At 37.5% G+C, this 14,425-nt stretch overlaps 1 protein-coding gene across 2 annotated transcripts in view; it reads left to right on the forward strand.

Annotated features, from left to right (window-relative positions):
* The window catches only part of SVEP1 (sushi, von Willebrand factor type A, EGF and pentraxin domain containing 1), a 178,125-nt gene that overhangs the window by 142,124 nt on the left and 21,576 nt on the right, over window positions 1-14,425 (forward strand). For both annotated transcript variants that reach the window (XM_087419320.1, XM_087419319.1), the window contains 4 exons: window positions 1,252-4,043; window positions 5,978-6,203; window positions 7,141-7,296; window positions 13,441-13,504. In XM_087419320.1, coding sequence (XP_087275446.1) covers window positions 1,252-4,043; window positions 5,978-6,203; window positions 7,141-7,296; window positions 13,441-13,504 — 3,238 coding nt within the window. The remainder of the gene's footprint in view (window positions 1-1,251; window positions 4,044-5,977; window positions 6,204-7,140; window positions 7,297-13,440; window positions 13,505-14,425) is intronic.

A 14,425-nucleotide genomic window follows, 5' to 3' on the forward strand; every position in this document is an offset into this window, starting at 1 on the left:
AGTGGACTTAAAGGTAATTTCACCCTGATGGACAAAGGATAGAGTCAGACCCGCACATGCCCTGCTTTGACGCTAACAGGTGTCTTCTCCTTAAATCCATCCAGAAAACCAGAATGAGAATCTATTGCCCCAAATCAAGGGCCATTTTAAATAGACAGTGTTCTACTTAAACACTTTTTAAAAACCCACACATATATGATACCTTTCTCCTTTATATTCAACAACAATAACAAAACAGTAAATGCCTTTTATTTAAGACTTTTCTCAGATGTGTTAGCTTTCCATTGGAAGAGGGTATATAGTTTCTGTAAGGAGGCTTTTTTTATTCATTCATTTAACAAACGTTTCTGAAGCTCCTACTAGGTGCCAGGTAAGCACTGGAGATCTAGTATTTAACAATACAGGTCAGGTCTGTGATGGCATGGTGCTTACATGCATGTGGGGTACCCAACCAATAAATCAGTAAACAAAACAAATAATATGTCCGAATACCGAGAAGTCACTGCAGCACGGAAGCTAGACTTTACCGTTATCACTAACAAAGAAACATGGTAATCTTTTTAAAGTTTTCATAACTAATTCACTTTGTGTACTGCCTAAAAATGACCTTTTATTATATTAATCACTTATTTATTTGAATTTTGAGATCATAATACCAAATTTTTTGTTTAAAAGATAAAATATTGCTTTTTATTTACCATCTTGATGTTATAACAGCATTTTTCCAAAATTATGTTAAGAATGAACACAAGACTCTGATAAAACTCTTAGGACCATATCCATGAAAAATATTTTATGTGCTTTTTTTATTATAAAACAACATTAACAAATAAATGTACGTTTGTGTGTGTGTTTCCTTTTCTGTGATTAAAACAACAAACCATGTCGTTGCATTGATCAGCAAGATTTTTTTTGAACTTACCAAGTAATTTCTAATTTTTGGTATCACTCCATCAATTTATCAATCAACTTAGAGACTATTGATCTTTTACTTATTGTGGGCTCAGCACTGTGGTCAACATTTCTGCAGTAAGATTACCTAATTGACTTCCTACTGTCCCTTTCACTTATTGAAAAAAATAGAGTAGACCTATTGGAAAAAACATAAATCCTCATTTGCTTATGTCTTAATTGATTCATTTTAATGTAGACATGTTAGCTTAATTCTTAATTAATACTATATAATGCATTTAGTTAATTATATTATCTGTTATACAAATTGTACTTAATTGTTTTCTCCCTATTATGCAGCATGCAACTGGCAGGATCTTTGAGAGTGAAGTGAGGTATCGGTGTAATCCAGGCTATAAGTCGGTTGGAAGTCTTGTATTTGTCTGCCAAGCCAATCGCCACTGGCACAGTGAATCCCCTCTGTCGTGCATCCCTCTCAACTGTGGAAAACCTGCTCCAATCCAGAATGGCTACATGAAAGGAGAAAATTTTGAAGTAGGGTCCAAGGTTCAGTTTTTCTGTAATGAGGGTTATGAGCTTATTGGTGATAGTTCTTGGACATGCCTGAAATCTGGCAAATGGAATAAGAAGCCAAACCAAAAGTGTGTGCCCACCAAATGCCCAGAGCCGCCCCTCCTGGAAAACCAGCTCGTATTGAAGGAGTTGACTACTGAGGTGGGAGTGGTGATGTTTTCCTGTAAAGAAGGGCATGCTCTACAGGGCCCCTCTGTCCTGAAATGCTTGCCATCCCAGCAATGGAATGATTCTTTTCCTGTTTGTAAGATGGTTCTTTGTCTCCCACCTCCCCTAATTTCCTTTGGTGTTCCTGCACCTTCTTCTGCTCTTCATTTCGGAAGTACTGTCAAGTATTCTTGTGTGGATGGGTTTTTCCTAAGAGGAGATCCTACCACTTTCTGCCAAGCTGATGGTACCTGGAGCTCACCACTGCCAGAATGTGTTCCAGTAGAATGCCCCCAACCTGAAGAAATCCTCAATGGCATCATTGATGTGCAAGGTCTTGCCTATCTCAGCACAGCTCTGTATACCTGCAAGCCAGGCTTTGAGTTGGTAGGAAATACTACCACTCTTTGTGGAGAAAATGGTCACTGGCTTGGAGGAAAACCAACATGTAAACCCATTGAGTGCCGAAAGCCCAAGGAGATTTTGCATGGCAAATTGTCTTACACAAACCTACACTATGGGCAAACCATTACATACTCTTGTGACCGAGGCTTCAGGCTTGAAGGTCCCAAAGCCTTGACTTGTTTGGAGACAGGTAATTGGGATGTGGATGTCCCATCTTGCAATGCCATCCACTGTAATCCCCCACAACCCATTGAAAATGGTTTTGTAGAAGGTGCAGATTACAGCTATGGTGCCATGATCATCTACAGCTGCATCCCTGGGTTCCAGGTAGCTGGTCATGCCATGCAGACCTGTGAAGAGTCAGGATGGTCAAGCTCCATCCCAACGTGTGTACCTGTAGACTGTGGTCTCCCACCTCACATTGATTTTGGAGACTGTACTAAGGTCAAAGATGGTCAGGCGTATTTTGACCAAGAAGAAGACACAATGGAAGTTCCATATCTGACTCCTCACCCTCCTCATCCTCTGGGAGCAGTGGCTAAAACCGGGAAAAACACAAAGGGATCTCCTGCTACACAATCAGCAAACTTTCTGTATGGCACCATGGTTTCATACACCTGTAATCCAGGATATGAACTTTTGGGGAACCCTATGCTGATCTGCCAGGAAGATGGAACTTGGAATGGCAGTGCACCATCCTGCATTTCAATTGAATGTGACTTGCCCGTTGCTCCTGAAAATGGCTTTTTGCATTTTACGGAGACTACCATGGGCAGTGCTGCAAAATATAGCTGCAAACCAGGACACGTTCTGGTGGGCTCTGACATAAGACTTTGTCTACAAAATAGAGAGTGGAGTGGTACTTCCCCACACTGTGAGGCCATTTCATGCAAAAAACCAAATCCGGTTATGAATGGTTCCATCAAAGGAAGCAACTACACATACCTGAGCGTGTTGTATTATGAGTGTAATTCTGGGTATGTGTTGAATGGCACTGAGAGGAGAACATGCCAAGAAAATAAAAATTGGGATGAGAGTGAGCCAACTTGCATTCCTGTGGACTGTGGTTCACCCCCAATCTTAGCCAATGGCCAGGTGAAAGGAGACGAGTATACATTCCAAAAAGAGATTGAGTACGCTTGCAATGTAGGGTTCTTACTTGAGGGAGCCAGGAGTCATGTTTGTCTTGCCAATGGAAGTTGGAGTGGAGCCACTCCCATGTGTGTGCCTGTCAGATGTACCACCCCACCACAGGTGGCAAATGGGGTGATGGATGGCCTGGACTATGGCTTCGGGAAGGAAGTGATGTTCCACTGTCAGGAGGGCTACGTGTTGCATGGTGCTCCAAAACTCACCTGTCAGTCAGATGGGACCTGGAATGCAGAGGTTCCTCTCTGTAAACCAGTCAACTGTGGACCTCCAGAAGATCTTGCCCATGGCTTCCCTAATGGCTTTTCCTTTTATCATGGAGGCTATATACAGTATCAGTGCTTTCCCGGTTATAAGCTCCATGGAAGTCCTTCAAGAAAATGTCTCTCCAATGGCTCCTGGAGTGGCAGCCCACCTTCCTGCCAGCCTTGCAGGTGTTCCACACCAGTAATTCAAAATGGAGCTGTCAACGGGACAGATTTTGACTGTGGAAAGGCAACCCAGATTCAGTGCTTCAAAGGCTTCAAGCTCCTGGGCCTTTCTGAAATCACCTGTGAAACCAATGGCCAGTGGAGCTCTGGCTTCCCACGCTGTGAACACGCTTCTTGTGGTTCTCTCCCAATGATACCAAATGCATTCATCAGTGAGAGTGACTCTTTAGAGGAAAATGTGATAACTTACAACTGCAGACCTGGTTATGTCATACAAGGCAGTTCAGATCTGATTTGTACAGAGAAAGGGACTTGGAGCCAGCCTTATCCAGTCTGTGAGCCCCTGTCCTGTGGACCACCACCATCTGTTGCCAATGCAGTGGCAACTGGAGAGGCACACACCTATGAAAGTAAAGTGAAACTCAGGTAAGACCCTGGCTCTAGAGTCTCCAAGGGGTGGAGGCAGGAGAGTTGTAAAATGAAAAGTGATCGGTCAAAAATTTAGCTAATAAGGAAGAAATACCATCTCTAGACTGCTCTCCAAAAACTGAAGCTTTTAACGCTTGGCTTTATTCTACCCATACATATGTATAAATCCATTGACTGTAAAAATAAATTCCTACTTTTTCAGATTGTAGTTCCTAAGATAATTATCATCATTATCGTATTGTGTTGAGCTTCATGAAACAGCAAGATCCTCTAGCTGGCTTTAATATCTCTTAAATCACAAGAATCTTTTTTAAAGGTCACACTGGTAAATTACTTTATGATATCACTTTATGGTTATATTCATACCTGCAAATATTGGGGAAACAAGGCAAAAGCTGAAGAATTCAGGTCAAAAAGACCACTTTCATTGATCAATAAACATAGGGAGATAGTCTTAAGGGGACTTCCAATCTATGCTATCTGAACGTACTAAGCATTTAATGCACAAATGTGATTTTTGGTGGAAAGTTTTCTATCTAAAATGTATTATTAAAAAAGATGAAAAAATATGGATTTAATTTTTAAATTAAGTTTTTGTTGGAATAAATGTCTGAAATATTCAAAGATATCTCAACTCTCTAAATCAATTTAGGTTTTATTTACATTTCCAAAGGAATTATGACTTGTCCTTCACATATTGGCTTCTTAGATGTTATTAATAATTCAACAACTCTTCTTAAGCATGTCTGTTGTGGACATTTTAGCCCTACCTTCATTTTGTCTTAATTGTGGTAAGAAGTAGACCCAAGGGAGGATTGTCAATGATAAGAAAGCTAAAGAGTAATGGATCACAACTGAGAAGAAAAACAAATATTATTCCTTGATATGCATTTTAAAATTTCTATTTCGATGTTGATGTGTCAGATATCTTGAGAAGTCACAATCTCAGGACTTCCCTGTTTGTCATTCTTTGTTGTGTGTTGATTACATCATCTTTCAGATCTTCACTTAGTAACAGATAAACAGATCATTCCAAGTTTGCAAAATCTGTGAATTCTATGTAGCCTATAATTTGTGAAATTAAAAAAATATATCCACCTAATAAATGTTAGTTAATTAAATGGTTTAATTAAAAAGACAGTGTAGTATAGTGGTTAAAGCATGGACTCTAGAGCCAGATTCCCTAGGTAGGAATCTCAGCTCTATCACTTCCTGGGGAAATTATTTAATCTCTTTGATGTCAATTTCATTTTCTGCAAAATGGGAATAAAGGTTATAATAGTACCTACTGATAAGGTTGACATGAGAATTAAATGAGTTAATATGTGTAGAGCACTTAGAACAGTGACAGGAATTTAATAAGTGCTATGTAAACATTGGCTGAATAAATAAATGCAAATTTTCAAAATCATAGAGAGTTTTAGAGCCAGGTTGAACTTGAGTTTGAACACCCATGCTACTGTTACATGATAATATCTAATAATTAGGATTAAAAGAAATCCCCTTTGTAAAGGGCCTAGAACAGTACTTGGCACAAAGTAAATACACAATAAATATTAATTATGTTATAATCTTACTAGCATCTAAGTCTGTTTAGGACTTTGTCTAGAATTTCTTGAACTGTTAGTGTTTTCAGAATAAAAATGAATTCAGTAATGATATTATCCACAATGAAGGTAAATAATATCAACAACATTTAAAGCAACTTGTCTTGGCTAATCCTTAACATGGATAACTAAGGATTGATCTGGCTATCGTTGCTATGTTGATGTTTTTGCATGGCAACGCCATCCACCTGACATTGGAATCAGTTTTGATATATCGCACAGAATGTCTACTGAGCCTTATAACAGTTTCTTAAATCCGAGAATAGATCACCAACTATATTGTACTCTCTTTAAAAGGCACTCATTTTTGCTTTTCCATTGCAGGTGTCTGGAAGGTTATATGATGGATACAGATGTAGATACATTCACCTGTCAGAAAGATGGTCATTGGTTCCCTGAGAGAATCTCCTGCAGTCCTAAAAAATGTTCTCTGCCAGCAAACATAACACATATACTTGTTCATGGGGATGATTTCAGTGTGAATAAGCAAGTTTCTGTGTCATGTGCAGAAGGGTATACCCATGTGGGGGTTAACATAGCAACATGTCAGGTAAGATTCTCTGCCGTAATTAGAATGTGTAAGTGTAACTCATTTATATATAAAATATTTATACATATGAAATATATAAATATATATATGTATATATATACGTCTCCACACAAGCAGTATCTTGTTGTCCTGAAAAGAAAAATGCCTCAAGTTTCCAATCACATCAGAGGATTTGAGAAGTTTTTTAGTAGAAATATAATCAAATATATCTTTCTTTCCAATATTCCCATTTTTAAACTAAGTAAGTGCCAAGGATAGGTAAAAAACCATTTAGATAAAATGTTAAAATATCTATAACAAGATATACATGACAAATTAACTATAAGTCATATGGTCTACACATAGATGCTCAAAAGAGTGTGTGTATTTGTGTATGTGTGTGTATATATATATATTTTTTAACTATGTGACCCACTCCAAAATACATACTAGAATGTTTTCAAGTCTTCATGTTGGAATGGAGAAAAGGAAGCCATCTTTTTAAACTCTGAGTTAAAAAAGCCATCTTTTTAAGTTATGACTTAACAGCTATGAGTTGCTGTTTCTCATAAACATTAAATTAAACTGTAGAATTATGTGAAATATAAGGGTGCATTGGTATGTCATGGAATATTTGTGTCAACCATCCAGTCCTCATGCATCTTAATGAAAACATATTTCTTAGTGTTCTTGATTTTTTTAATGAATTCTATTAGTAAGAAAACACTTGTTTTGTGTGTTCAAAAAATGTCTACAATTGTTTAGAGATGACTGTTAAGGCCATCTAATAAATGTGTTTTTTAAGGCCACAGATAATAAGTAGCAGAAGTAGAACCAAATTCTAGGTCCTCTTGACTATCATTTTGGAGATTATCCTGCCACACAATCAGTATTGGCAAAGTTCTTCATTCAGATGTGTTAACTCCTAAATGTATATAATTTGCTATTTGTTACTTAGCTTGATGGCACCTGGGAGCCACCATTTTCTGATGAATCCTGCAGTCCAGTTTCTTGTGGGGAACCTGAAAGTCCAGAGCATGGATTTGTGGTTGGCAGTAAATACACTTTTGAAAGCACAGTTATTTATCAGTGTGAACCTGGCTATGAATTAGAGGTAAGCGAACAAACTGTTAGCCAGAGTTAAGTTGTTTTTCCGATCTACTTGGGAACATTTTCATTATTAGCACTGATTTGTTTCACTGATTTTGATTCTAAAGGATGTTTCTATACTTTGTTACCTTACACCCTAACACTTTCCGGGAAACATTTAAGGTGATTTATTATTTTAAAAGGTAAAATAAGTCTCCAATTAAAAAAATCAAAGCCACCTCAAGGAAGAGGAAATTGGTATACAAACCACAAGACTGATACTGTGACTTCAGTTGGCCATTTAAACCTGTGTTTCTGCCTCCTGTTAATCATATTCTGCAACAAGGCAGTCCATCTTTCACCGTGGGGAGGTGACCATAGTGATTTAGGTATGGAAATCTGGGATTTCCTCAAGCAAGGGGCTCAAATTGAGTTCTTGACAAGTTCTTAATTCAGATGCCAGGTTCCCACATGGCAGATCTGGCCTGAAAATTCCTCATAGCAGTTCTAACCAAACACTAAGTTCAGTCTCATGACCACTCGTGATCTGTAATATTAAAACCCCATCAGCAGCACCTAGGTCTCCGCATTACTTTGGTGGGAAGGCTGCAATCAGTTTTGCTGAAAGCATGATCATATCATCAAACTTGAAATTGAAGAGGCCTGTTTTACGTTACACAATGTTGTCATCTAGTTTTTCAGGAAACTCTTCTCTGCTGTTTTTATTTTTGTAGCGGTATTTAAATGTAGGTTTTGCAGAAGTATTCGTTGCCAGTGAGCTGTTAAATTTGTAAAGCTCATTCCATTATTTTCTGACTGTGCAATCAAAGAATTGTCATAAGAGAGGTCCATGAAAGCTGGAACTAGGCTTTATATGGATGTAGTTTTAACTCCTCAAAAAGAGTTAAAAAAAAAAAAAAGGAAGGAGAATAACGTAATGCTCGATTGCAATTGGAAAGTTTTTCTGTTTTTGAAACCCAGTTGTTCTTCATGTGAGAGTACTAATGTTGTAATTTATTAAGAAGGAAAGTGGTATAAAATTTAAACAGATATATAGCAAACTGATGGGTCATTAAGTTTGAGGAAATAGATAATTTACCTTAAAAAGTTTTGGAAACATCCTGTTGTTAATTAATTACAAAATTGAGAGAAGTGCTATAACAATTGTTCTCACTCCAAGCTACATTTTAGAATTACCTGAGAAACAAAAAAAATATGTTGATGTCAACTTCCTTGCAAAAATAAGCAATTGCAGGTCTGGGATGAGAAATGTAAGAGATTAGCCTTGAAAAGCTTGTCAAATGAGATAGCAGGGAACCTATCAAAGGCTACATGTTAGAAAGACTCCGGGGCCAGCTGGATGAGGTTCCCATGGGCCAAGATGACACCATTTTAGCATCAATAAGAGTAATAACTTTTTTTTAATAATTTTATTTACTTATTTATTTTTTCCCCCAAAGCCCCAGTAGATAGTTGTATGTCATAGCTGCACATCCTTCTAGTTGCTGTACATGGGATGCAGCCTCGGCATGGCCGGAGAAGCAGTGCGTCGGTGCGCGCCCGGGATCCGAACCCGGGCCGCCAGCAGCAGAGCACGCACACTTAACCGCCAAGCCACGGGGCCGGCCCAAGAGTAATAACTTTAATGGATGGAAACACATCAAATATGTCATGAATGACAGTAGACTCATAATGATACTAAAAGAAAATTAGTTGGTAACTGTTAGAGGATACTTATGAACAAATTCATTATTTTGAAAGCAGACAACAAAAGGGGAAGAGTTGTCTTTTCAATGCTAACTGGATGACCAGATAACCAAACAGTAGAAGAAAGGGAGTTTCCCTTTATACAAGTATTCCAAGTCAATAAATGATAGAATTTAAATCTCAGAATTTGTAACTCTTATGAATTAATGGATTTAAGTTATCATCATGGCTACTGATGTCAGACAAAATAAAGGCAGCCAGACATTATGTGCCTCCTGATGGAAAAACACACCATTATGAAAAAGTCTTGCCTAGAAAAAGAAAAATTGAATTTGAATCTTATCAAGCCTCTAAATCTAACAACCAGTACCAGAGACAGAGGAACATGCGGTGACACCATACTGAGGCAATCAGCAAAATTCTGTCTGTGGAAATATCTACAGATCAAATGACCCAATTTTCTGGTTTCTGAAACAAATAAATTGACAGGGTAAGAGGGGAGGAAACAGAGAAGGAACCTATAGATTGAAAGAGGTACATAAGAGGTATATAAACCGTGTGGACCTTCTTTTGGTCCAGATTCAAGTGAACTGTAAAAAAATGAATTATAACATTTATGCAACAATTGGAAATTTGAACACTAACTGGACATTTTATTAATATTCAAGAATTGTTACTTTATGGTATGATAATGTTATTGTGGTTATAATTTTTAAGAGCCCTTACCTTTTAGAGATTCCTATTGACATAATTACTATGAAATGATTTCATTTCTGGGATTTATTTCAAAATAATGTGAGTTCCTGGGAGGGGTGTGGGGCTCAGATGAAACAAGTTTGCCCTTGAGTTACTTGTGTAATCTGGCTGTTGGCTACGTGGGAGTTGTTATCCTGTTCTTTGTACTGTTGTATTTTTCATGAGTTTGAATTTTTCCGTAAGACAGCATGTTAAAAAATGCAAATGCCTGTTCTCACCCCAGCCTAATTAATTCAGGATCTCTGTTGGTTGGATCTAGGGCAGCAGTAGCATTTTAAGTTCTCCAGGTGATTTTTTTTTTTTTTTTTGTGAGGAAGATCAGCCCTGTGCTAACGTCCATGCCAATCCTCCTCTTTTTGCTGAGGAAGACTGGCCCTGGGCTAACATCTATTGACAATCCTCCTCCTTTTTTTTTTTTTTCTTTTTTTCCCTTTTTCTCCCCAAAGCCCCAGTAGATAGTTGTATGTCATAGTTGCACATCCTTCTAGTTGCTGTATGTGGGACGCGGCCTCAGCATGGCAGGACAAGCGGTGTGTCAGTGCACACCCGGGATCCGAACCCGGGCCGCCAGCAGCAGAGTGCACGCACTTAACCACTAAGCCACGGGGCCAGCCCCCCTAGGTGATTCTAATGTTCAGCCAGGACTGGGAACCACTGCTCTGAGATATTGCTCAGTGTTTCTCAAAGTGTGGTCTATGAATCACTTGCTTGAGAATCACCTGAGAAGTTGTAAAAGAGAATGTATATTCCCTAGGCTAAGAATGTGCATTTTTAACAAGCACCTCAGATGCCAAAGGTATTCAATGGCTGGCAAAGTGGCTAAGAACAGGGCCTTGGTCTTGGCAGACCTCTGTTACCGGCTCTCTGCTCTTGCTGGGTGAAAGATGTTGGGAAACCTGCCACACCTCTCAGGATGAGCCTCTGTTTCATCTTGTCGATAGTAGAAATGCAATAACCACATTTGTGAAGTTACTGCAAGGGCTGGACATAAGAGAAATAAAGTGGTGAGATTGGCTGTTTATGCATTGTCTGAGGTGAATATAGGGGCATTATTATCATCACTTCCAGTATTTGTATTGTTACCAAGATCAGCCAAGCAATTAGAACTAATGTGAATCATGTTAAATTCTTCTACTATGTAAATAATTTTTGATTTATATGTAAGGTACGCAACTTTTTTGAGCCATCTAAATCTCAAAAAATTTACTACACATGCAATCTTCTTGAAATAAAAATTACTACAGTCGGGGGCCGGCCCCGTGGCTTGGTGGTTAAGTGCGCGCGCTCTGATGCTGGTGGCCCGGGTTCGGATCCCGGGCGCGCACCGAGGCACCACTTCTCCGTCCATCCTGAGGCCGAGTCCCACATACAGCAACTAGAAGGATGTGCAGCTATGACATACAACTGTCTACTGGGGCTTTGGGGGGAAAAAATAAATAAATAAAATCTTTAAAAAAAAAAAAAAAAAAAAATTACTACAGTCGGGGCTGGCCCGGTGGCGCCAAGCGGTTAAGTGTGCGCACTATGCTTCGGCGGCCCAGGGTTCGCGGGTTCGGATCCTGGGCGCGCACTGAAGCACTGCTTGTCCATACTGTGGCGGCATCCCATATAAAGTAGAGGAAGATGGGCACAGATGTTAGCTCAGGGCCATTCTTCCTCAGCAAAAAAGGGGAGGATTCGTATCAGATGTTAGCTCAGGGCTGATCTTCCTCACAAAAAAAAAAAAAAAGAAAGAAAATTACTACAGTCGACTGAGGAATAAGTCAAAATAAAGAACTCAAAAATGGGATAGTCATGTTATAAAATCACTGCTGATGAGCAATAAAGTGGTTGCTATGATTCTAAAACTTAATGTAACTATCTAACCAAATTGTGGACTAAGCAGATACATTGTGTCAAACATAGTGACCTAAAGCTAATATGGATCTAAAACTCAGTTTAATTCGTCAAAGACAAGATGTGTAAAGGGCCAGTGAGAGAAAAGAAAGATGGAAAAGCATGATGAAGTTTGCAACTTACTAAGGAGAGAACCAACAGATGGTATTTGATTTTTTTATGTCAGTAGATATAGAGAATAGATTTACTTGAGTTTTTATTGGAATAAAAATTGACATAGTCAAAACAGAATATTTATGATTCAAATCATGAGAGGAAAGAGTAGTACCAGGAAAAATACTAAACTATTGACTAAAATTAACTACATGACTATCGTCCACTCTGGAAGAACCCAAATAGTTAGGGAGCTGGCTTTTATGGCTTGCCATATACTTCCTCAAAATTAATAAAAAATAATCCACAAACTAGTATATTTTCCCGTGCATGCATACGTATATAAGCATAGAAAAAGTATAGCAAATATTCAGTGTTTATCTCTGGATGAAGAATCCTGGAAAACTTACTATTTTTCTTTTATATTTTCTAACGAACACATATTGCTTTTTCGATAAGAAGAAAATAATGAATACGTATTTTTAAGAAACATTTAATTTTATAGAATGAATTATTTTTTTGGAAAGTCAGGACAGTATCCTGTCGTCAAATGGAATTTTTACAGGTAAAGATTTATCAGTCATTAATCTGATAGTTTAAAGAAAATACCTTTGAATAGAAGAATAAGGATGACATGAGTAAATCAGATAAAAAACCAAAGTAGAGATGCTAGCTCCTTTTCAGACATCTTGCTAATTTAGAACACAGCTTCAAGATAATAAGATAACCAAAGGGCTCTGAACAATGAAAAAACGTGGGACAAAATCCATGTGCTGAAGTTCATATATTTAACTTAGAGTCAAGCCCCTTAATACGTTACTTAGAACCTAATCTTTTTTTAACATGTGAAATTTTATTATTTATATTCCATAGTAGACTAGGAATTTAAAGCATGGAAGAGGGGTATCCTTAAGAACATTGATGATTACAGTAAAAGATGAACAACAAAAAAGGAGGAACAAGGACACGTAAAAATTATATCTAGAAATCAAATAACAGTAATCTTAGCCTATGTCAGCCTATAATAACTGTAGGGAGCAAACAGCCTATATAGCCACCAAGGGCTGTGGGATATTGAAAAATATACAAAAAGTATATTCAGAATAATAATTGTAAATAATTTTTCAAGTAATTTATATTCATTTGACTCATTTCAGAAGGCAAGAAAGTAAATTTTAGAAAGATTTTTACCCAAAATATTTAAAATTTTATATGCTCTGGCTCTTAATAGAGTATGTTTATTTTTAATGGATAAGTTACATTGTGAGAACATTCAATTCTCTTACCAGTGAGCTATCTTGTCACATTTCTTGTTCGAGAGTGTAGAAAAACCAATTCACATCCTTTGCTGTACCTCTCAGGTATTGAAAAATAAATTCAGTTCAAAATACACCAAGCAAATATACCTCTTTGACATTTCAAACACATTCTTCATCAGTCTTTGTTCTTGATTATAATTAGTTGTCATTTAAATAGAAAGTGAAACAAAGTCTGTACCTTAATTACACTACTCAGCCAGGGTATGAATTTTGAAAAATTTTATGAAAACATTTTTAAAAGCCTAAACCTACCCCTTGAACTACGTTTATTTAGTGAGTTTATTTAGCATTCCAGTGGTGAGAGATTCAAGTTCATAGCTAAGATTACCTTGCGTTCCCTTATTATCTTTTCATTATAGTTGTGATCTTGTCAATGACCTCTCTTCACTGATTCACAGGGGAACGGAGAACGCACCTGTCAAGAGAACGGGCAGTGGAGTGGAGGCGTAGCAACGTGCAAAAGTAAGTCAAATGATACCTAGCTGTCCCGAAAATGATACCAAAGACACAAAATAACAATGTGCCACATTTTCTTTATAAATTGGTTTCGTAATTTAAAAAAAAATTCACTCCATAACGTTTACGAGAACGCTTAATGGGCTTTTGCTCAAGGGTACCAAACCAATACAAGGGTCAACAAGTGTAGTAGAGATTAATGATTAAATTGGAATAAAGCACAAGATTACTGATTCTGGAATGACAAGCATTTTATTTAGAAACCAGTTAATTATTAAGTTTATTTGCTTTCTTTTTGTGTTTTTTTCCCCCCAAATAATTATAAACTAGAAGGCTTAGAGCTGTTGCTTTTTGGTGACAGTACTGGCCAATACTGACATCTTCTTAAAGTGATGTTGGCAATCAAATAAATGAATATTCACATTTTTTTGTGGAATTTTGCGTTAACTCATTTTGTGAGAACAGCCAAGTTGATTTAGCAAGATGTAGATTAATTCACATGACTTTATTCCCAATATATGGCCCATATGATTCCTCTGCCAAAAGAAAATGTATTTAGTTACAATAGTTATAACCCAAAGTGGCAAGCTTTTAAATTTTTTTTTCCTCTTAATAATCCTGGGGGAGTCATCAAATATTTAAACTGGAAAGGGTCTCTTAGATGATCTGGTCCAGCCCCTTCAACTGACAAATGAGTAAATACGGGCTAGGAAAGGTGAAGCGACTGCCCAATATGATAAATTAAATTTGTGGCAAAGCTGGCCCTGAGACTCGACGTCCTAGAATCTTTGTTCACTGTTGTTTCAGCCATGTCTTCTGGAGTAGATTAATGAGCAGATTTTGTGTGCACAGGAATCTCAATTCTTTTAAAGAATATTATATGGCTGAAACTCAGTGGAGAATGTGACTGTTTTTAGTTCTCAAAAA

This window comes from Ceratotherium simum, chromosome 29, assembly GCF_057802395.1.
Source record: "Ceratotherium simum simum isolate JZ-2026a chromosome 29, ASM5780239v1, whole genome shotgun sequence".
In the NCBI taxonomy this organism is placed as follows: domain Eukaryota; kingdom Metazoa; phylum Chordata; class Mammalia; order Perissodactyla; family Rhinocerotidae; genus Ceratotherium; species Ceratotherium simum.